The 21,389-nt window shown below is 44.1% G+C and overlaps 2 protein-coding genes across 2 annotated transcripts in view; both read left to right on the forward strand.

The window, feature by feature from the left end:
• The window catches only part of kif15 (kinesin family member 15), a 31,790-nt gene extending 14,303 nt beyond the window's left edge, over positions 1-17,487 (forward strand). The window contains exons 16-35 of the mRNA XM_017720106.2: positions 2,482-2,623; positions 4,436-4,618; positions 4,762-4,890; positions 5,723-5,828; positions 6,210-6,375; positions 6,688-6,838; positions 7,543-7,628; positions 7,768-7,846; positions 8,665-8,751; positions 9,104-9,208; positions 9,910-10,032; positions 10,182-10,328; positions 11,929-12,009; positions 12,807-12,971; positions 14,126-14,229; positions 15,193-15,256; positions 15,372-15,409; positions 15,530-15,662; positions 15,765-15,896; positions 16,701-17,487. Of these exons, the coding sequence (XP_017575595.1) occupies positions 2,482-2,623; positions 4,436-4,618; positions 4,762-4,890; positions 5,723-5,828; positions 6,210-6,375; positions 6,688-6,838; positions 7,543-7,628; positions 7,768-7,846; positions 8,665-8,751; positions 9,104-9,208; positions 9,910-10,032; positions 10,182-10,328; positions 11,929-12,009; positions 12,807-12,971; positions 14,126-14,229; positions 15,193-15,256; positions 15,372-15,409; positions 15,530-15,662; positions 15,765-15,896; positions 16,701-16,736 (2,257 nt within the window). The 3' untranslated portion in view covers positions 16,737-17,487. The remainder of the gene's footprint in view (positions 1-2,481; positions 2,624-4,435; positions 4,619-4,761; positions 4,891-5,722; positions 5,829-6,209; positions 6,376-6,687; positions 6,839-7,542; positions 7,629-7,767; positions 7,847-8,664; positions 8,752-9,103; positions 9,209-9,909; positions 10,033-10,181; positions 10,329-11,928; positions 12,010-12,806; positions 12,972-14,125; positions 14,230-15,192; positions 15,257-15,371; positions 15,410-15,529; positions 15,663-15,764; positions 15,897-16,700) is intronic.
• Positions 17,488-18,720: 1,233 nt separating this feature from the next.
• The window catches only part of tdrd9 (tudor domain containing 9), a 38,646-nt gene continuing 35,977 nt past the window's right edge, over positions 18,721-21,389 (forward strand). The window contains exons 1-2 of the mRNA XM_017720105.1: positions 18,721-18,916; positions 20,565-20,638. Coding sequence (XP_017575594.1) covers positions 18,789-18,916; positions 20,565-20,638 — 202 coding nt within the window. The 5' untranslated portion in view covers positions 18,721-18,788. The remainder of the gene's footprint in view (positions 18,917-20,564; positions 20,639-21,389) is intronic.

Below are 21,389 nucleotides of genomic sequence, written 5' to 3' on the forward strand. Positions count from 1 at the left end.
GAGCGACTGTGTGGATCATATGAACATTATAGAGCTTTTTAAATGAAACAGTAGAAGCCGTATCGCCCCCTACGCTTCCTGTAGTGTATTACAGTCTGTCAGAGCGACTGTGTGGATCGTATGAACATTATAGAGCTTTTTAAATGAAACAGTAGAAGCCGTATCGCCCCCTACGCTTCCTGTAGTGTATTACAGTCTGTCAGAGCGACTGTGTGGATCATATGAACATTATAGAGCTTTTTAAATGAAACAGTAGAAGCCGTATCGCCCCCTACGCTTCCTGTAGTGTATTACAGTCTGTCAGAGCGACTGTGTGGATCATATGAACATTATAGAGCTTTTTAAATGAAACAGTAGAAGCCGTATCGCCCCCTACGCTTCCTGTAGTGTATTACAGTCTGTCAGAGCGACTGTGTGGATCATATGAACATTATAGAGCTTTTTAAATGAAACAGTAGAAGCCGTATCGCCCCCTACGCTTCCTGTAGTGTATTACAGTCTGTCAGAGCGACTGTGTGGATCATATGAACATTATAGAGCTTTTTAAATGAAACAGTAGAAGCCGTATCGCCCCCTACGCTTCCTGTAGTGTATTACAGTCTGTCAGAGCGACTGTGTGGATCATATGAACATTATAGAGCTTTTTAAATGAAACAGTAGAAGCCGTATCGCCCCCTACGCTTCCTGTAGTGTATTACAGTCTGTCAGAGCGACTGTGTGGATCATATGAACATTATAGAGCTTTTTAAATGAAACAGTAGAAGCCGTATCGCCCCCTACGCTTCCTGTAGTGTATTACAGTCTGTCAGAGCGACTGTGTGGATCATATGAACATTATAGAGCTTTTTAAATGAAACAGTAGAAGCCGTATCGCCCCCTACGCTTCCTGTAGTGTATTACAGTCTGTCAGAGCGACTGTGTGGATCATATGAACATTATAGAGCTTTTTAAATGAAACAGTAGAAGCCGTATCGCCCCCTACGCTTCCTGTAGTGTATTACAGTCTGTCAGAGCGACTGTGTGGATCATATGAACATTATAGAGCTTTTTAAATGAAACAGTAGAAGCCGTATCGCCCCCTACGCTTCCTGTAGTGTATTACAGTCTGTCAGAGCGACTGTGTGGATCATATGAACATTATAGAGCTTTTTAAATGAAACAGTAGAAGCCGTATCGCCCCCTACGCTTCCTGTAGTGTATTACAGTCTGTCAGAGCGACTGTGTGGATCGTATGAACATTATAGAGCTTTTTAAATGAAACAGTAGAAGCCGTATCGCCCCCTACGCTTCCTGTAGTGTATTACAGTCTGTCAGAGCGACTGTGTGGATCATATGAACATTATAGAGCTTTTTAAATGAAACAGTAGAAGCCGTATCGCCCCCTACGCTTCCTGTAGTGTATTACAGTCTGTCAGAGCGACTGTGTGGATCATATGAACATTATAGAGCTTTTTAAATGAAACAGTAGAAGCCGTATCGCCCCCTACGCTTCCTGTAGTGTATTACAGTCTGTCAGAGCGACTGTGTGGATCATATGAACATTATAGAGCTTTTTAAATGAAACAGTAGAAGCCGTATCGCCCCCTACGCTTCCTGTAGTGTATTACAGTCTGTCAGAGCGACTGTGTGGATCATATGAACATTATAGAGCTTTTTAAATGAAACAGTAGAAGCCGTATCGCCCCCTACGCTTCCTGTAGTGTATTACAGTCTGTCAGAGCGACTGTGTGGATCATATGAACATTATAGAGCTTTTTAAATGAAACAGTAGAAGCCGTATCGCCCCCTACGCTTCCTGTAGTGTATTACAGTCTGTCAGAGCGACTGTGTGGATCATATGAACATTATAGAGCTTTTTAAATGAAACAGTAGAAGCCGTATCGCCCCCTACGCTTCCTGTAGTGTATTACAGTCTGTCAGAGCGACTGTGTGGATCATATGAACGTTATAGAGCTTTTTAAATGAAACAGTAGAAGCCGTATCGCCCCCTACGCTTCCTGTAGTGTATTACAGTCTGTCAGAGCGACTGTGTGGATCATATGAACATTATAGAGCTTTTTAAATGAAACAGTAGAAGCCGTATCGCCCCCTACGCTTCCTGTAGTGTATTACAGTCTGTCAGAGCGACTGTGTGGATCATATGAACATTATAGAGCTTTTTAAATGAAACAGTAGAAGCCGTATCGCCCCCTACGCTTCCTGTAGTGTATTACAGTCTGTCAGAGCGACTGTGTGGATCATATGAACATTATAGAGCTTTTTAAATGAAACAGTAGAAGCCGTATCGCCCCCTACGCTTCCTGTAGTGTATTACAGTCTGTCAGAGTGTAATCTGTGTGACTTCCTTTTTTTCCTCAGCTAAATATTGCTGACTATTGTTAATGTCCACTGCAGAATAACATTCATACAGACACATTTGTTGCTGTGTTGTTGTAAAAGTGTCTGCGAGCCTAAAGCCCAGCTGTGCTGCCTCTTCTCCAGGAAGCAGCTGCTGGAGTTGGAGTCTGAGAAACGCTACCTGGAAAAGTCCAATGAGCACCTGGAGAAGATTCTGGAAGCTACTAAAGCGCACACCAAGCAGGAAGTTTCACAGCTCAATAAAATACATGCAGAAACGATTAAGGTACAAAAAGAGTGAAAGTGGCATTCATAGAAATCTTTAGAAGAATTTGAAGTGTTGATTTAACTAAAAATAGCTTCCCTTGTTTTGCCCCTTTATTTCAAATGCGGTTGATCAGCCAAGACGTGTTTGTTGTCTGACGTTTTCTTCTTTAAGCCGTGGGTTCCCTACATGACTTTAAAAGATCAGAGCTGGACGAAGTTCACAAACCATGTACTCAAGTTAAAGTAGAGACACCAGGTAAAATATTCCTCCAGTAAAAGTAGAAGTTCCTCCCTTTAGACCTCCACTGGAGTAAAAGTACTAAAGTATTTCCCTTCAAATGTACTTAAGTATAAAGTAAAAGTACTAAAAGAGTAATTGTGGCTCTGATGTCCTGTTATCATTTTTATAACCAGACTGGCTTCATGAACTCATTTCAGGTGAAAGTCCTCCAGCGTCTCTCTTGGTAAACCAGTCTTTTAATAGAAGGTCATTAATTAGTGACGCTGACGTCTATTAAAATGATCAGAAGCACAAAACACTGAAGGTAAACAGTTTCCATCAGGGAGAACCGAGTGGCTCTGAAATCACTTTTTACACACAAGCAAAGTTTCAGTTTCAGATTTATTTACAACTTAGTTCCAAGTTTAAGTTGAATAAAAACTGGCTTTAAACTCAGGATCACAGATGAGCTCCTTTACTATGTTGATCTGTAGGCGTCTGTTCATAAACATAAACCAGCCCAAACTCATTTACTATAAAATGAAATGGTGTTTGTAGAAATTCAGAAAAAAGCCGCGTCAGTCTCGACTGCATATGTGGACATATTTCTATATTGAGCTCTATTTACACAAAGTTAGGTTAGTTCATCATTTATGTTGAACAGACTCTCCCAAAGTTTTACGCTGCTGCGCTGACGTTGAACCGCGTGCTGCACTGGGTCGGTCTGACCAACAGGTCAAAACCAGCTCTAAACAAAGTGACCGCTGGGCCCTGATTGGTGCTCTGGCTTTGCGCTTCTTTCGTTTTGACATGTTACGTTTTTATACACACAGAAACCAAAAGGAACGACAGATTTCTCAGAATGTAGGAGGAAAAAGTCGGATATTAGACTCTGAAATGTAGTGGAGTGAAAGGAGAAAGTCGCCCAGAACGGAGAAACTTCAGTACAGATACACCAAAAATACTAAAGTACAGAAACTAATTACATTTACTCAGATACTCAGTTACTGTCCAGCACTGTAAAAGACTGGATGTCCTGCTCTATCATCTTTTTTTTGGGGTGACTTTTTCAGCTGCTGCTGAACTGAACAGAACTGAGCTCTCGTGCTCTCCCGTTAATAGGAGAGCCAAATGAACAAGGTTAGAGCTGCACTCTAGTTACACTAGATTCCGCTCAGTCGGGTTAAAATAATCACGTTTGATCAACTCCAACTGGTCTGAAACGCGACTGGGAGCTCAAAAATCTGTTTCTGCCCCCTCAAATGCGATCCGACTCTCTCCAACCGTCTCCGGCTCTGACTGACCCAAAAATCTGCAGACTAGAGTCGACCAGCTCAGACTCAGCGCTGACAGAGAATCGGGGTAAAAGCTGTGTAGCGTGATCCCAGTGTGCGGTTGTTAAATAACCTTTAATAGACTTGCTTGTGTTTTATTTTGCTGTAAGATCTCTTGCCTGTAAGAGATGAATCGTCTATAAAGAAGCAGAAAAATACGTTTTGGCTAATTGACTTGATTTGAAGTAAATCTGAGTTTTGGCCACAGCAATTTCTGAGGGAAAAGATCAACACTGTGTTAAAGCTGCTCTGCACATGCTTTTATTTATTTATTTAGATCCTGACAACCCCGACCAAAGCGTATAACCTGCGGAGTCGTCTGGTGCCGCTGTCCAGCCCGGAGCACCTAAACGGTCATTCAGGAGAACACGATCTGGAGGATATATACGCGGAACAGCCTCCGCCAGAGATGAGTGAGGTGGCCTGCGAGGCTCTTACAGAAGAACTGAAGCAGATGCAGGTACTGACAGTGAGACGCCGCTTGATTGTAACCATTATAACCGTTTAGTGAAAATCACATCGGAGGACAGCAATTTAAATGTTTTTAGAGGAAATTAAAGCCGTGATCGGAGACTTAACAACTTCATGTCCCTCACTCATCAGGATCAGATCAGTCGTGTGAAGGGCCAGTTAGACGAGGAGGAAGCCAAGAACATGAAGCTTCTGCAGCAGATCAGCAAGCTGGAAGAGCAGGTCTCCACAACGACGGAGCAGTCCACCCGCAGAGAGGAGGTAGGATGTGCGCCGTAGTTCAGTACGGAGTTTAAAGGGGGCCTATTGTGCTTTTTTTTTGTTTTTTCTCTTTCCTTTAATGTGTTTACCTGTACAAAAAGGTACATAAAAGGTTCTGCAGAGTCCCAAAGTCTTAGTGTTCTCTCCGGAGGGAGAACCTCTCTCCCGCAGAACCCACTTTCCTCCGCTGCCTGAAACGCCTCGTTGGAATTCCAGCCCTTTTCCTTTGTTACAGCATGACATCATCTCATAACACAGTCCTTACTGCCCGCCTACCGGCGAGCTCCGCCCCTCACACAGCGGCTACTGGAGGAGGAGGAGTGTGGTCAGTGCTGTAGCGTGTGGTGGAGAAGCTGACCGGACTTTCAGGATCCACTCTGGATCAAACTGATCCGGCAGAACCGACGCCGCTGGAGAACCAGCCACAGCGGAGTTACAGCTGCTCAGGACAGAAGGGTCTGTCAGCAGACTGCAGGACAGGGGCAGAACCTGGAGGGGCGGAACCACTCTGGAGGTCGACCAATCAGAACAGAGTGGACGAGCTGACCAATCAGAGCATGTTGGGCTCATCGGGAGGCGGGGCTAACGTTTCAGGCAGAGGGTGAATAGAGAGGAACAGTCTGAGGAAAATGTGTTTTTAGAACATTGAAGGTGTGAATTCGTCCCATTGCAGCCCTAAAATAAAATATCGAGCAGTGAAAATGAGCATAATGGGTCCTCTTTAACGCAGGTGCTGTTACACGGTCAGATGGAAAGTTTTATGGCTGTTTTTAAGTTAAAGTAAATTACATTATTACAGCAGTGCCCTGTTTCTCTCTCTCTCTCTCTGTAGGACTTCAGTTCTGAGCGGTGTTCTCTGCTGGAGGAGCAGCAGAAGCTTCAGGAGAAGATCAGCGCTTTAGAAAAGCAGCTGACTGAGGAGAAGACAGCAGCAGATGGTCGGTGTAGCTCCTGAGTGTCTGAGGGCTTATTTTTGTCTTAAAAAAAGACGGTCCTTTACATATTTATAGTGTTTTATTAAATCCAACCTGCAAATCTTCTGTTTTTAGCAGAACATTAACATTTCATCGCTGCATCAGCTCATGATGACTGATTTATTCATTTAAAAGTAGAAATAGAGGACTGCCTGCAAGAGGAACCATTCAGTTTTTAAAAAATGCATATGTGTATTTATTTATTTATGCTAGTATAATAATAGGAATAGTTTCTATAATCCAAAATGGACAAAAGTTCAGACAAGTGTTTTTTATTTATTTATTTTTATTCTTTCTCATTTGCACCATGTTGATTGGTGGTTTGATGACATTTTGACCCTGCAGTGCTGCGCAGTGAGGTGTCTGATCTGCGGCTGGTCCTGCAGTCATCCGATAGAGAACTTGAGGCCGTTCGGAAGGAACTGGAAGAACGACGGACGGAGCAGGAGAAAGAGAGCACGCACCTCTCCAGCAGCTTGATCAGCACACAGCTACAGCTGGATAAAGTCAGGTAAGGGTGCCGGGTCATGTGGCTCTGGAGTTTTAGTAACCGTTAAACCCATTTGTAATGTTTGCCGTCCGCTGTTGACCAGAGGTGGATGGGTTCCCCTTCTGAGTCTTGGTTCCTCTCAAGGTTTCTTCCTCCTGCCCTTAGGGAGTGTTTCCAGAACCTCACAGCTTCTTTCTGTGTTGTCTGTTCACTCGGCGCTTTAGATTGTTTCAAAAGAACAACGTCGACTGAACCTCATAGTAGCTGTTTTGTTGTGAGCCGTTTCTTTCGTTCATTTATTCGCTGCACTGTCCGTGTGTCCGTGTGTCCCAGGCTGGAGTGGGAGCAGCTGCAGGAACAGCAGCGTTTGCTGCAGGACGCCTTCGATACGCTGCAGGCTGAGTTTAAGTTTGAGGCAGATCAATACAACCAGCAGCTGGAGGAGAAAAACGGAGAGCGTGCAGAGCAGCAGGCGCAAATCACTGTGAGGATCCCTCTGACTTTTCCTTTTCCTACCGTTTTCATCCTCCCCTCCTTTCCCCTTTTCCCTTTTCCCTTATCTGTTCTGTTTTGTCCCCTTTTAGTCCTTCATTTCCCTTTTTCTCCCTCCATTTCCAGTTTTCTGTTCTGTTCCACTTTTTCCATTCTGTCTCCCATTCCCCTGTTGTTGTCATCCAGTTTTTCGATTCATTTCCACCTTTTTTGTCACTCTGGTCCTCAGTTTTCCCTTCCATTTCACTTTTTCCATTCTGTTATCCCTTTTCTCTTCCATTCTGTTCCTTTCCATTCTCCATTCTAGTCTGTTCTATTTTATTTTGTTCCCCCTTTTTTCCTTCATTTCCCTTTTTCTCCCCCCATTTCTAGTTTTCTGTTCTGTTCCACTTTTTCCATTCTGTCTCCCTTTTTCCCTGTTGTTTTTGTCCAGTTTTTCAATTCCACCTTTTTTTTCCACTCTGGACCCCAGTTTTCCCTTCCATTTCTCTTTTTGCATTCCGATCCCCTTTTTCCTTTCCATTTTTCTTTTTCCATTCTGTTCCCCCTTTTCTTTTCCGTTCCTCTTTTTCCATTCACTCTTTTCCCTTCTATTCTGTTTGGTTCCACTTTTTTCCTGCTATTCTGTTATCCCTTTTCTCTTCCATTCCTCTTTTTCCACTCTGTTCCTGAGTTTTGTGCTGTGTTATTATGTAGGAGCTGATGAATTCTCTTCAGGCCGAGAGGGAGATGGTTAACAGCCTGAGGTCGCAGCTGAAAGCCGACCGAGAGAGCACGTCAAAGTGAGTTCATGTCCGTCATACAAGCAGAAATAGGTCATTCTCATTACTTGCTTCTGTAAATAAACTGACTGCACTGTGAGCTGAAGAGTTTTAGATGTTTGCGTGAATGAATCCTGTCTGAGGAAATGTTCTCTCACAGAGAACTGCTGCAGTCCATGGAGGAGAACGCTGTGCTGAAGAAACAGATTCTGGATCGCACTACAGAAAATCAGCAGCAGGTGTGTGTGTTTTTATGTGTGTGTGTGTGTGTGTGTGTGTGTGTGTGTGTGTGTGCTTAATGCTACAACCAGCTTAACTGTGTACAAACAAGGCTTAGCCTATACCTCCGCCTCCTCCTCCTCGTGGTCGTCATCATCTGCTAGTCCAGATAGGGTCACAGCTGGGAGAGCAGAGAATCCCAGACGGCCCTGTCCCCCGCAACTTCCTCCAGCTCGTTCCTGGGGACCCCAAGCCACTCCCAGGCTAACCTGGCGATGTAATCCCTCCAGTGGGTCCTAGGATGACCCCGGGGTCTTTTCCCGGTAGGCCGTGCCTGGTACACCCCCACCGGGAGGCGTCCAGGGGGCATCCGGATCAGATGCCCGAACCACCTCAGCTGGCTCCTCTCAATGCGGAGGAGTAGCGGCTCTACTCCGAGCTCCTCCCAGATGGCCGAGCTCCTCATCCTATCAGAGTGTAGCCCGAAATCCTGCGGATCCCACAGCTCATGACCACAGGTGAGGGTCGGGATGTAGACCGACTGGTAAACAGAGAGCTTTGCCTTTTGGCTCAGCTCCTCTTCACCACTACAGTCCGGTACAGTGACCGCATTACTGCTGCCGCCTGTCCCAGCCTGCGGCCGATCCCACCGTCCCGCTTCCCATCACTCGTCAACCTGAGATACTGAAACTCCTCCACCTGGGGCAGCTCCTCTCCCCTTACCTGGAGTAGGCATAGTCTATACCTCTGCCATTTAAAAGAACTTTGTTCTTTGTTTTTTCTTTTATTATTTTCATTTGTGTTCAAGAAAAATAAACTCACTCTCTCCCTCATCCAGGCGGGGAGGATTAAGGATCTTGAGCAGGATGTGACCACTGCCAGCATCTCCGTGTCCAACCTCGAGCAGAAAATAGAGCAGGACAAAGTAAGATAACGTCAATATCTCACACATTCATAACGGTACACAATGAAACAGTCGGTCCTCTTGTGCCTTGGTGCCCACAGGAAGCCACAGACCGGCTAAAAAGTCAAATGGACTGAATTAGAAACAAAATGCAGTCGTTATTGTGTCTGTTTTTAGTTGAGTCGTGTACTTTAGCCAACTTTTATAGATAAAAGTACATCACAAAGCACGTAAGTCGTAAGTGCTTTATTGCTGTTATTATTATTATTATTATTATTATTATTATTATTATTATTATTGTTATTATTATTATTAATTTAATTAAATCTAACAGAAATTCTTATAGTTGAGTCGGCCTCTGTTTGTGTTCCAGGCTGTGGTGTTGGATTTGATGAAGGAGACGCGTGATCTGCGGTCCGAACTGGGACAAAAGGATCAGAGTCTGTCCCTGATGACCGCTGACCTCAGCGACATCACCGTGAGTCAAAGACCATTTTATTTTAAATTATTGTTCATATTTTATTCATTCATTCTAAGTAATTTGGATATTTTGCGGTTTGTAGAAGTGATTACATCGTACCAATAACGGCCATGTTGTTAACATTAAAAAAACCTACTTTTATATTTTTGTATATTTAACCCCATTATTAGGCTAAATTAGTAATCTTAATATTTTATTATTTAACTGCTGCTGCGTATGCAGTTAAATAATCAGTGTTTTGCGCTTCTGATCATTTTAATAGACGTCAGCGTCACTAATTAATGACGTTCTATTAAAAGACTGGTTTACCAAGAGAGACGCTGGAGGACTTTCACCTGAAATGAGTTCATGAAGCCAGTCTGGTTATAAAAATGATAACAGGACATCAGAGCCAGAATTCCTCTTTTAGTACTTTTACTTTATACTTAAGTACATTTGAAGGGAAATACTTTAGTACTTTTACTCAAGTGGAGGTCTAAAGGGAGGAACTTCTACTTTTACTGGAGGAATATTTTACCCTGGGGGTCTCGACTTTAACTCAGGCACATGGTTTGTGTACTTCGTCCACTGCTGGGACTGTAAGGGGGTCTTAAACTCCTTTCCTTCTCTTTCCAAGTAAATGTCTCAATCCATCTTAACTGGAATGCTGAGCGGTTTCAGTGTGGAACGATCTAACAGCGGTGCTGCTGTGTTTGCAGGTGAAGTACGGAGCGGTGAGTACGGAGCGAGAGGAGATGAAGACGCAGATCTCTCACATGCACACAGAACTGCAAGAGCTCAGAGAGGCTTCTGACCGGCGCGTCGCATCAGACCGCATCGAGGCGAGTGACTCCTCCTCATTTGTTTCAGCCGTGTGTCCCGTGCTGCTGTAGTCTTTACAAACACGCTCGTTTTTAAAACGCAGTCAGAAAGGCGTATCGCAGTGTGCAGCTACGTCTCCTCTGAAGCTCTGTTGGCTGTTGTATTGTAGTTGGATCTGCTGCAGGAGGACCTGGCGTACGCTACAGAGGAGGTGGAGAGGCTGAGCAGAGCTTTAGAGGAGCAGACCGCTTCGCTGCAGAAAGCTCAGCTCCTCAGCACGGAGAAGGAGGCGACGATACAGACGCTGCAGGAGCAGGTACGCCACATACTTACCGTATTAAAGGCTGATGGGTTAAATCAAGGCCCAGTCCCATTTCACCCCTCACCCCTATCACTCAGCCCTTAGCCCCCTGTTTCGCGCGTTCTCGTCTAAGGTGTAGGGGGTCCTGATTCTTGTTGAAGTAGAGGGGTGGGGTGAAGTGTTTGGACTACATGACCCTCCGAATGGAGGTTTTCCACAGAATCCAAACATTGAGATATGAGAAAAACAGAAAAACCGATGAAACTTTCCCGTTCCACCTTAAATAGTCCAGCAGTTCTGATGCCTGAAGCGCCAGAATCTACCTGCTGCTCCATTTAAGGTGGAACGGGAAAATTCAAACGAGAATCTCAGACTTAGGCTTCATATCACTGAAGAATTAGGGGGGGTGATAATAAATAATTGCCCCCCTGTTTGAAGGCGTATGATCCCTAAATGTAACTAAAGCCCAGCAGTGAGGAGCTGAACTTTCCCCTCCTCTGCTGTCCCTGCAGACGGGCAGGGTCGCCTACAGAGCGGCGCTGGTAGCTGTTAATGAAGTGATGCTCTTTTATTAGAGGGAAGATCTCAACCACTGCCCTGTAGCTCAGGAACAAGGGGCAACACTCTAAAACAAGGGGTAGGGGTGAAAGGGAAAATGGGACAGGGCCCAGATCTTCTTTCCTGTTAATGGTGTGTGGTAGCCCCGTCACGTCTAGTTCTCATGTTTCTTATGCTGCGTTACAGCATGTTAAGAAGCAAATATTCTGAGGCTCTTATTGCTCATTTGCTCATATTTGTGATTTAGTAAGGAATTTTATAGGGATGCACCAACCATGATTTTCCTTCCTTTCTATCTTCCGGTTCTGTTTTCTCTACAGCCAGGTTTGCTTTTTCGTCTCTGATACTAGACGCTGTACATTTAAAAAATACGTTTAGTTGCTCTTTAAAATCCAAAATAAACAATGTAAGTAAATAATTTGGGTAGCATGGCTCATATAGTGCCACATTAGAGGCAGCCCACAGTTTCATCAGTCACATATAACATGTGTGCACTTATCAGCCTCGCCTTTTTTACATTATAACACGGAAACAGGTCGACCAAAATCTAAATAATAGATTGTTCGTGCGCCGTTCCATGTTTTATAATCAATCAATCAATCAATCAACCTTTATTTTGACTCGGAAGTACACTGAGGGCAACCCTCATTTTCAATGTAGCCGAGCATTTACAAAAACAGGGATTGACATGACAAAGAAAATAATAACTACATTTAATCATTTTTAATTAAAAGAAATTTTTAAATAACAGTGAATAAAAGATAAAAGTAGATAAAAATAGAGCTTGAGATTTAAATGGTAAGAAATTAAGATGAAAAATAGATAAGAAATTAGTAAGGTAATAATACAATATCACAAATAAAAAAAAAGTAATGATAAAAAAACTTAAAAATAAAATGAGAGGAAATAAATAAATAAATAAAAAGAGATTAAAAGAGAACTAACACAAAAATAAAAGTTACGAATAAATATGATTAATAATGAGTCCTGACGCATCTTAAATAGGTGTGTGTGTGTGTGTGTGTGTGTGTGTGTGTGTGTGTGTGTGTGTTTTTAGCTGAAGCAGCAGGAGGAGCAGAAGAGTGCGAGGAGTGAAAGTGCTAATCATGTATCGGCCACACCTAAAGCAAACCTACAGGTGAGCGCAGCCGTCACACACGTCTTTGTTTAGCCTCTCTCTGCAGGTCTCCTATTGGCCGGTCAGCCGTCAGGGTGGAAATCAGCTCCTCGGATGTTTTTATTAATGTCATCCAATAAAATCGTTCAGAATATAATGAAAATTTAATTCCAACGTTTTCCAGATTCAGTTGAAGGTATTGAAACTCGAGGCTGAACTGATGGACCTCCGGAACAGACGGAGAGTTCGGTTACTCTGAGAAAGGGCTTAGAGTCAGTCTTCAGCATTACTGTTCAAAAGTTTGGAATCACTCCTGTGTTACCAGTATTTTTTAGTACCAATTAGTTTTTGTACAAATAACAATGACTTGTATGGTTTTTAAATGCTATAAGCTATTTGCCCAGTATTTCAGGAATTCTGTGAACAAGAAATGATTAAATAACTTTTTTTTAGAAGCATTTTATACATTTATAAAGATATTACAGAAAGCAAAAAGTACTCAGATGAATGCAGCACAAATCCAGTGTGTGAGGAACACCAGCCAGCACACATTATTTTGCTGTTCCTGAACATAAAAGTGAACTTTTGGAATTCTTATGGACCTTGAAGTAGAACACCTAGAAGAAAGGTTCTCCTCAATGAGCCAAACTGGTATTTTAAATACCTAAATGAAAAATTAAATGCGTATTTAAATAGCATGGCTCATATAAAGTGCTGCAATAAGGGTAAGAAACTTTAATAACAATATATTCGTGTGTGTGTGTGTGTGTGTGTGTGTGTGTGTGTGTGTGTGTGTGTGTGTGTGTGTGTGTGTTTAGAGTCCTCACACCCCACACAGCTTCAACAGGGAGCTCTCAACGCTGTTGGAGAGTCAGGAGAGGGAGCTAGAGAGCAGACGCTCGTCCATGATGACCATGGAGGTGCTGCTGGCAGAACTTAACGCAGAACGTATGGCCAAGAACGAGGAGATCCAGAGACTGAAGGTGAGATTTAACACAAATACACTTCCATATGCACACAAACCATAATGAAGACCTTTAGGTGGTGGTCTGATCTCAGAGTGTCGGACACAGTTTTAAACACATCATATCCCCACAGGACCAGCTCAAACTTTCCTAAACTTCCTTCGGGATCAGTCATGTCTGTCTGTCTGACTGTCTGTCTGTCTGTCTGACTGTCTGTCTGACTGTCTGTCTGACTGTCTGTCTGTCTGACTGACTGACTGACTCTGACTTTCTGTCTGACTGTCTGTCTGACTGTCTGTCTGACTCTGACAACTCGACATTCGCGCTGCTGAGACTCGTGAACGTTTAGGCCGATGTTTCTGTGCTAAAACATTAGAAGGCACTTATTGCAACATCTCCGTGTTTGAAGAGATTTCTAAAGAAATGTCCGCACGCGGCCGCAGGAGAACGAGAAGTCTGAAAGCGAAGTTTAAAGAATCCGAGGACACGAACCGAAGAAGTGACCACGCCCTTTCTATGGCTGTGATGAGCCCAGCTGTCAGTCAGTGAAGCTTCATGCTGGTCCTGTGATGCTGGTGAAGATGAAGCCGATCCTCCGGCAGCGACTGGCGTTCGTTGGCGGCCGTGATTGTTTACCTCTGGACGAGCCGCGTGAAGCTGTTCTTTTATGCACGAGGGTCAGTTTAGGAGCTGATCTGTTCAGACTGACGTCACATACAGACCACAGCAGCCAAACAAAAAAATCTGATTTGGTTAGAAAATCAGATTTGTGTCCCGTTTCCATGCTGTGTGAACGCAGTCTTATCGTCACCTACCAGTATTTTCAAAATCCAGGACCGGGAACTGGATTTAATTTGAAAACCTCTAGACTAGAGCAGTGATTCCTATCCCTGATCCTGGAGGACCCCTTGCCCTGTACGTTTTAGGGGTTTCCAGCCAGAACACACCCAGTTCAACTCAGGGGGGGTTGGTTAATGAGTGGATTAGTTGGATCAGGTGTGATGGGAGCAGGGCAGACTCTGAAATGTGCAGGGCAGGGGGATTCCTCCGGCACCAGGTTTGGGAACCAAACATCAACAGACGAGTTACAGTACATAACTACACGGGGGGGGTTTCTGATAAAGTGGCCCGGGGGTGTATACAGTCTGAAAACCGTGTGTGTGTGTTTTCAGGCTCAGATAAATGAGAAGGAGAACATGCGTTTGGAGATCCAGAGTCTGCTGGAGCATTTCTACAACACGCAGAATCAGCAGTCCCTGAGCAGCAATGCTACAGAGTGAGACACACACACACACACACACACACACACACACACACAGTAACATAACATGTAACAATGCAATGTTTCATGCAAAAACTTTCACTCTATAAGTACTTTTTGGTCACCAAATTACCACTAAGACTTAATTAGCACCAATCCAGTGGTGCCCCTCTTCTCACACTTGGGCTGAATGTCAAACGGCTCCCTGCTCCCTACATAGTGCACTATGTAGAAGTTTTTAATACCTGCACCCCATCAGTGAATAATATAGCTAAAAATAGTCATTTAGGATTCAGTTTGGGTGGTGGGTCACTGCAGTAACACTGACTTGGTGGTGGTGCGTTAGTGTGTGTTGTGCTGGTGCGAGTGGATCAGACACAGCAGTGCTGCTTTAGTTTTTAAACACCTCAGTGTTGCTGCTGGACTGAGAATCGTCCACCAACCAAAAATATCCAGCCAGCAGCGTCCTGTGGGCAGCGTCCTGTGACCACTGATGAAGGACTAGAGGATGACCAACACACTCTGTGCAGCAGCAGATGAGCTGTCGTCTCTGACTTTACATCTACAAGGTGGACAGACAAGGTAGGAGTGTCTAATAGAGTGGACAGTGAGTGGACGCTGTGTTTAAAAACTCCAGCAGCACTGCTGTGTCTGATCCACTCAGACCAGCACAACACACACTAACACACCACCACCACCACATCAGTGCTGAGAATGACCCACCACCCAAACAGTACCTGCTCTGTGAGGGTCCATGGGGGTCCTGACCACTGAAGAACAGGGTAACAGAGTATCAGAGAAACAGATGGACTACAGTCTGTAACTGTAGAACTACAGAGTGCAGCTATACAGTAAGTGGAGCTGATAAAGTGGACAGTGAGCGTAGAAACGAGGAGGTGGTCAGAATGTTATGCCTGACCAGCATGTATGTCGCTTGTCACATTCACTGGCTGGTGTTTGTGCCTGTTTTGTTTGTAGGAACCTCAAGGAGGTCATCCATCAGTCGGTTCTTCGGGAGTTACGAGAAGAGAGGAGTGCAAAGGTGGGGTTTTCCTTTAAAGTCCTACAAGCTTAAATGGGAAAGGTTTAGAAAACACAGCTGGCTTTGGGCTTTTACTTTACTGAATTAACTCCCTTTTGCTCTTGTTCTCACCCAGAATGCTCTGATGCAGCAGCTGGTTGAAGCTCAGAAGGCGTAAGAGAAAAATGACATTCAGTACAAATTCAATTCGGCGCTAATTCATTTGGAGCTGTTTTTATTATTGTTGGATGGTGATGTGTTTTGAGGATTGATTAGCGTGTCTGTGATGGTCAGTCTGCAGAATAAGGAGGTAACGCTGGCCCAGTCTCAGACGTGTGTGCAGGAGCTGACCACTGAGCTGAGGAACCGCTGCCTGGAGCTCCGAGAACTGAGGCTGAAAGACCAAGAGCAGGAGGCTGTCCTGCAGGTGAGCTGGGATGGAGGGATAGAGGAGAAAAGGAGAAGGTGTGTTAATGGGAGGCGAGGGAGCGGCCGTTCATGTGAGCGTTCCTGTTGTACTTGCTTGCAGGAGGTGGAGGTTTTGAGGAAGCAGGTGGATCACCTGGCGGAGGAAAACGGCAAACTGCTCGGCCACCAGAACCACAAACAGAAGATCGAGTACATGGTCCGCCTGAAAAAAGAGATCATCAAACTGCAGGAGGTGAGCTTCACGTTGATGGATCTGAGGTAGCATTTGGCCCCGTTTCAAAGCTGTATTTTGTATCCGTGGCGGATTACGGATGGTTAGATCTGGCTAATGCCTAAAGAAAGGATTTCACACTCTTCAGGCTCCGCCCACAAATGTGTTCCTTCACACATACTGTTGTGAAGTTGGACAAGCTTTACAGAAACGGTCAGAATGGTGTAAATGGTCAGACTGTTGGAAATGAATGGGTGAAGCACTCGCGTTTAGCAGGCTGAGGGTTCTCCACAAGAGGGCGCCATTAGCACTCCAATAGATTTTGATGCTTAATAAGAGAAGTGCTTTACATCGATGATGCCGTGTGAGGTTGGCAGTGGCATGGGATGAATGGGCAGTTCTGTTTGAAGCCTGCCTTGTTTCGATTAGCTAGAACCGTACAGCTTGATAGTGAAGCACTTGGACTGGAAGCTCAGCATAATGCAGCGACACAAAACTGTGACGGAGATGATTGAAGTATTTTGATAAACACTGAACTCTCGTTGGGCTGAATTATATTTCTTTACGTGACGTTACTGAGCAGGATGAGCTCATGAGGGTCGTTTCAGGACGCGGTTCGTTTACGTTAATGACATTTAGATCACTTACCTAAACGAGTCTGAGCCTTTGTACCGGAGAGATCGGATTTGAGCGGAAAATCGGATTTGAGCAACGAGACTTGTAATGTGAACGTAGGTCATGAGAACATGTTTGTGGGCGGAGCCTGGAGGTCAGTTACTTTGAGCTGTATTGTTGTCTGACCTCCTTTCTTGCGTGTTTTCACAGGAAAACGAGAAACTACGGCATAAAAGCACCTCCTAAATCCTAAAGCTCTGAGCGCAGACCTCTTCAGTCTGAACATTTCGGGACCCTCCAGCCGGCCAGCCGGGTTGCAGGAAGGATTCAGGGACGCATCCTAAACAGCTGTTATATAATATGTACACTGCAAGTTTCCACTTTCACTAGCGCAGGACAGACAGGCGCACGCCTTCGTCACGAGAGCCGTTCATCTGACCTGAAGACTGGGTGTGTGGATGCTTAATGTAGGAAATGATGAGGCAGTGGGATTTCTGTTGTAATTTAGGGAACATGAACTGTTGTTTGTCATACCCATGTCTGTAATCGGCCGGATATCGTTCATCCTGGAGGGCATTTCACTCGGAATTCACCAGCTTCTTACACACGTTTCACTGAAAGTGGCTTCCTGACAAAAGAGAAATTATTACTTGGTGCTTTTCACCCAAATACACTTTCCAACATGCGCTATCGTCAGAGGCCAGTTTACCCCTGCTCCTCAACACAGTTGGTGTAAATGGGATGAAATGGTTAATTCACTTTTTCTGCTGCACAGTGTGATGACCTCACGGTCATTTTCAGGGGCTGATTTTTGGGCTGTTTTGAATATTTTGTCCATCTTAACGTTTGTTTTTCCTGTGATTTGTGTCTTGTTTTTTGTGCCTTCTGTGAACTTTGTCTCCTTTTTTGTGTCTTCTTGTCTGAATACTTGTGAAAAGGACGTGTAGCCAATGAAATAACTTTCTGACTTTTTTAAGAATAAAGGCATTTTCTAATCCGGGAGTGTGTTCTTGTGTTGACTAAGACTGAGACCAGTGAAATTAAAGGGGGATATATGTTAATTTAATTAATGACTATTCATGGGGGGTCAGAACTGTTCTCAGTGGTGGTGATGGGAACCAGACGTCCACCTCTGAAAGCTCCTCACTGAAAGCGTGTATACCAAAATCTGTGACAAGCAAAATAAAACACATATTTTTAAGTGTAGTGTGACGTTAAAGCAGTAAACATGAATCGGTTTTATACAAATTCCTCCGTTAAACTTCTTAATGTTTTATATTAAAAACGGGTTCAAACGCTGAAAGCTGACTTTGTGATGAGCTGTTTTACAGAAGCAGAGCGACTATGAAACAATAAAAAGAGAAAAAACAGAAAATCATGAGAGAAAGAACAAGGGAGAGCAAGAGAGACAGAAAGGGAGAGAGAGACAGAGAAAGAGGGAAGAGAGAGAACGAGGGAGACAGAGAAAGAGGGAAGAGAGAGACAGAGAAAGAGAGCGAGAGAGACAAAGAGAGAGAGAAAACGAGGGAGAGCGAGAGACAGAGAAAGAGAGATAGAGAGAGAGAGACAGAAAGAAAGAGGGAGAGAGAGATGGAGAGAGCGAGAGACCGAGAAAGAGAGACAGAGAAAGAAAGAGAGAGAGAGAGACAGAGAAAGAAAGAGAGAGAGAGAGAGACAGAGAAAGAAAGAGAAAGAGACAGAAAGAAGGAGAGCGAGATAGAGACAGAGAAAGAGAGAGAGAGACAGAAAGAGAGAGAGAGAGAGAAAACGAGGGAGAGCGGGAGACAGAGAAAGAGATAGAGGGAGAGAGAAAACAAGTGAGAAGGAGGGAGAGTCGAGATAGAGAGACAGAGAAAGAGAGATAGAGAGAGAGATGGAGAGAGCGAGAGACCGAGAAAGAGAGAGAGACAGAGAAAGAAAGAGAGAGAGAGACAGAAAGAGAGAGAGAGAGAGAGAGAGAGAGAGAGAGAGAGAGAGAGAGAGAGAGAGAGAGAGAGAGAGAGAGAGAAAGAAAGAGAGAGACAGAAAGAAAGAGAGAGAAAGAAAGAGAGAGAGAGAGACAGAAAGAAAGAGAGAGAGAGAGAGAAAGAAAGAGAGAGAGACAGAAAGAGAGAGAGAGACAGAGAGAGAGAGAGACCAATGCAGTTTTGCACCACGTTGTTTTCCACCAATCACAGTGTCTTAAAGGTCACCCGGGTAATTGGAGACGACGTGAAAGAGAGCAGGAGGGCTGCTGGACAGCATTTGGCTCATTAACTGGGTTTGGTTGATTTGTTCGTTAATGTCCTGTATGAGGTGATGAAGCAGGCCATCACAGCAGAGCAGATCACCAAGTGGTTCACCATCGGAGCCCAGTTCGCCAACGTGCGGATCACTGATGAGCCTAAGCAGGACAGCAGAGCCGACCCCGTCGGTCAGGGATCCGGGTGAGGCTGATGGATGAAACTGGTTCTGGCGCAGTTCGGCCCGGCTAGCTGCTGCGAACACGTGGTTTGCGCTATTGGAGCAGCAAACTGAGCCTGTTTGTGCTGAAGTGGTCTAGAGGAAGGTGAACTGTTGCTGCTGCTTAGTGGAAAAACCACTTAAAGCACCTCCACGCGAAAATAAAGCGAGCTGAACTTGGGTTTTTCCGCCACCTTGTGTTTTTAGTTTTCCGTTCCACCTTAAAATGACGCAGCAGTTACGTTCTGCCGCCTACAGCTGGTCCACCGTTTAAGGTGGAACGAGAAACTCCTCTGAGAAGATGGAATTTAAAATATATATTTCATTAGTTAATCGCTCGTGTGATGAAGTTAAACACAATGTTTTAATTTCAGCGAAGAACTGCGCATATCGCGTTTCTCCCAGTTTGCCAAGCAAAATTGGTGTTTTAAATGTGGTTAACGTTAATTTTCTGCAGGGAGAGTAAATATTGCTGTAAATATAAGTGGGGAAACAGTTTTAAAGCATTTACAAGCAGAAATGAAATAAATTCTTACTCGAATTTTCCGTTCCACCTTAAATGGAACGCTCAGCAGCGCTGTCAGGCGCCAGAATGGAGCGCTGCTGCGCCATTTAAGGTGGAACGGATCATTCGAGTAATATGGCGGATTTTTATTATATTTAATCAGTCGGTGGTTTGTTTTACACGTCATGTCTAAATAATAGCAATTAACTGCAAAGATTAAATTTAATGCTCATTATTTATTTATCTGTAGTTGACTCTGCTAACGCTAATTTAGCTAAGCTAGCGATGCTGAAACTGATAGCTAGGTAGCTAAGCTAACGTTCCAGCTATTTCCTGCACGTTTTAGTGCGTTTTTTGCTCCAAACCACAACTTTTAGCCACATTTTAAGGTTTAAAAAATGAGATAACCAGTTAAAGCAGAGTGAAATACGCAACGGTAGTGCAGTGGGAGCTACTTCAGAAGGAGCGTTAGCACTGTTAGCACTATTAGCGATAGATGGAACGATGGGAATCCTGGAGTTTAGATTAGCAACTCGGACGATTTCGAAACGCCCAAAATTGGCTTAAGCATGTGATTTAATTCAGTGCAGATAATCTGAGCGGAGTAATTGGCTGTTAAATGTTTTTATGTCTCTTTTTACACTTGAGAAACAATTACAAATGCCATGGGAACGTCCCTGCACTTTTGCGCTCATTAAGAATGCCAGGCCTTATGAATATGCATAAATATGTAAATTGTAAAGGCAGCGGTAGAATTTATTTATTTATTATTTCCCGGAAAGTCTGTATAGTACGGAGCCCCGCTGGTGACATCCTGCATAAATAAAAAAATAAAGCGTGGGAACGAGATCCTAATGCGTGGCCATGACTTGGCAAGGCGTGGGAACGAGATCACGGATTACTAAGTCTAGGATCTCGTTCCCACGCGCTAATAATAAACCTACACGAGTCTTCTGAGCTTATATGGAATGTTGATGATGGAAAATAGTGGAAAATCTGGAATAAATATCCACTCAATGCTCTAAAAGCGTATTACCACTTTAAAAGATGAAATTGTGTTCCTGTAATCTTCCATTAGAACGTAATGGTCTTTGACCATTTCTGAACATCTTCTGATGTTTTTCCAGTCCTGATGTGAGCAGTGTGGTGAAGGATGGAGCAGAGGGAGGAGAGAAGAGCAGGAGGAGGGAACTCCTCACTGGTGAGACTCTTTACATCCACAGCTCTGTTTGACTGTTTGACCTAAATCTGACTTCTTCATAAGTAGTTTTAATATTGCTCTGAACACACAAAGGCCCCGTCCCATTTCACCCCTCGCCCCTGCCACTGAGCCCTCAGCCCTCTGTTCTCGTCTAGGGGTGGGTGTCCTGATTCCACCTTAAATAGTCCAGCAGTTCTGACGCCTGAAGTGCCAGAATGTACCTGCTGTTCCATTTAAGGTGGAACAGGAAAATTCAAACAAGAATCTGGAGAATCTCTGACTTCAGCTTCATATTTAGTTTTAGTTAGACTTAATAGTACACTAACATAAGTAATTTGTAATAATAATAATTTTGTATTTTCTGAGCAATAGTTTTAGTTTAGTGACTCATTCACATTCTGAGTGTCCGTCGGTCAGTTTCACACAGAACGTAGACGGACACACGAGTCCAGCAGCTCCACACGGTGAGAGGCAGATGATGTGCATCGCAGCCCCTCTTCACAGGCTCATAACTCCGGATGTGCGACTCGTATGAACTCATGATAAGATGGAACATCACAAAGAGACAGAGAATTTGATGGGTGGGCGAGTTCGCGGCCCCCAGAGGGTTAAAGTATAATGACCTTGTGTTTAATTACGGCAGTTTTGTAAATTTCCGTTTTGTAAATGGCTTTAACGGTTTCCTGGTTGTGAGGGTCACCCCAGTTCACCCGCTCCAGGTCATCACTTCGATCTGTCAGAGTTAAAATGT

Source organism: Pygocentrus nattereri, chromosome 5, assembly GCF_015220715.1.
Source record: "Pygocentrus nattereri isolate fPygNat1 chromosome 5, fPygNat1.pri, whole genome shotgun sequence".
Taxonomy (NCBI): domain Eukaryota; kingdom Metazoa; phylum Chordata; class Actinopteri; order Characiformes; family Serrasalmidae; genus Pygocentrus; species Pygocentrus nattereri.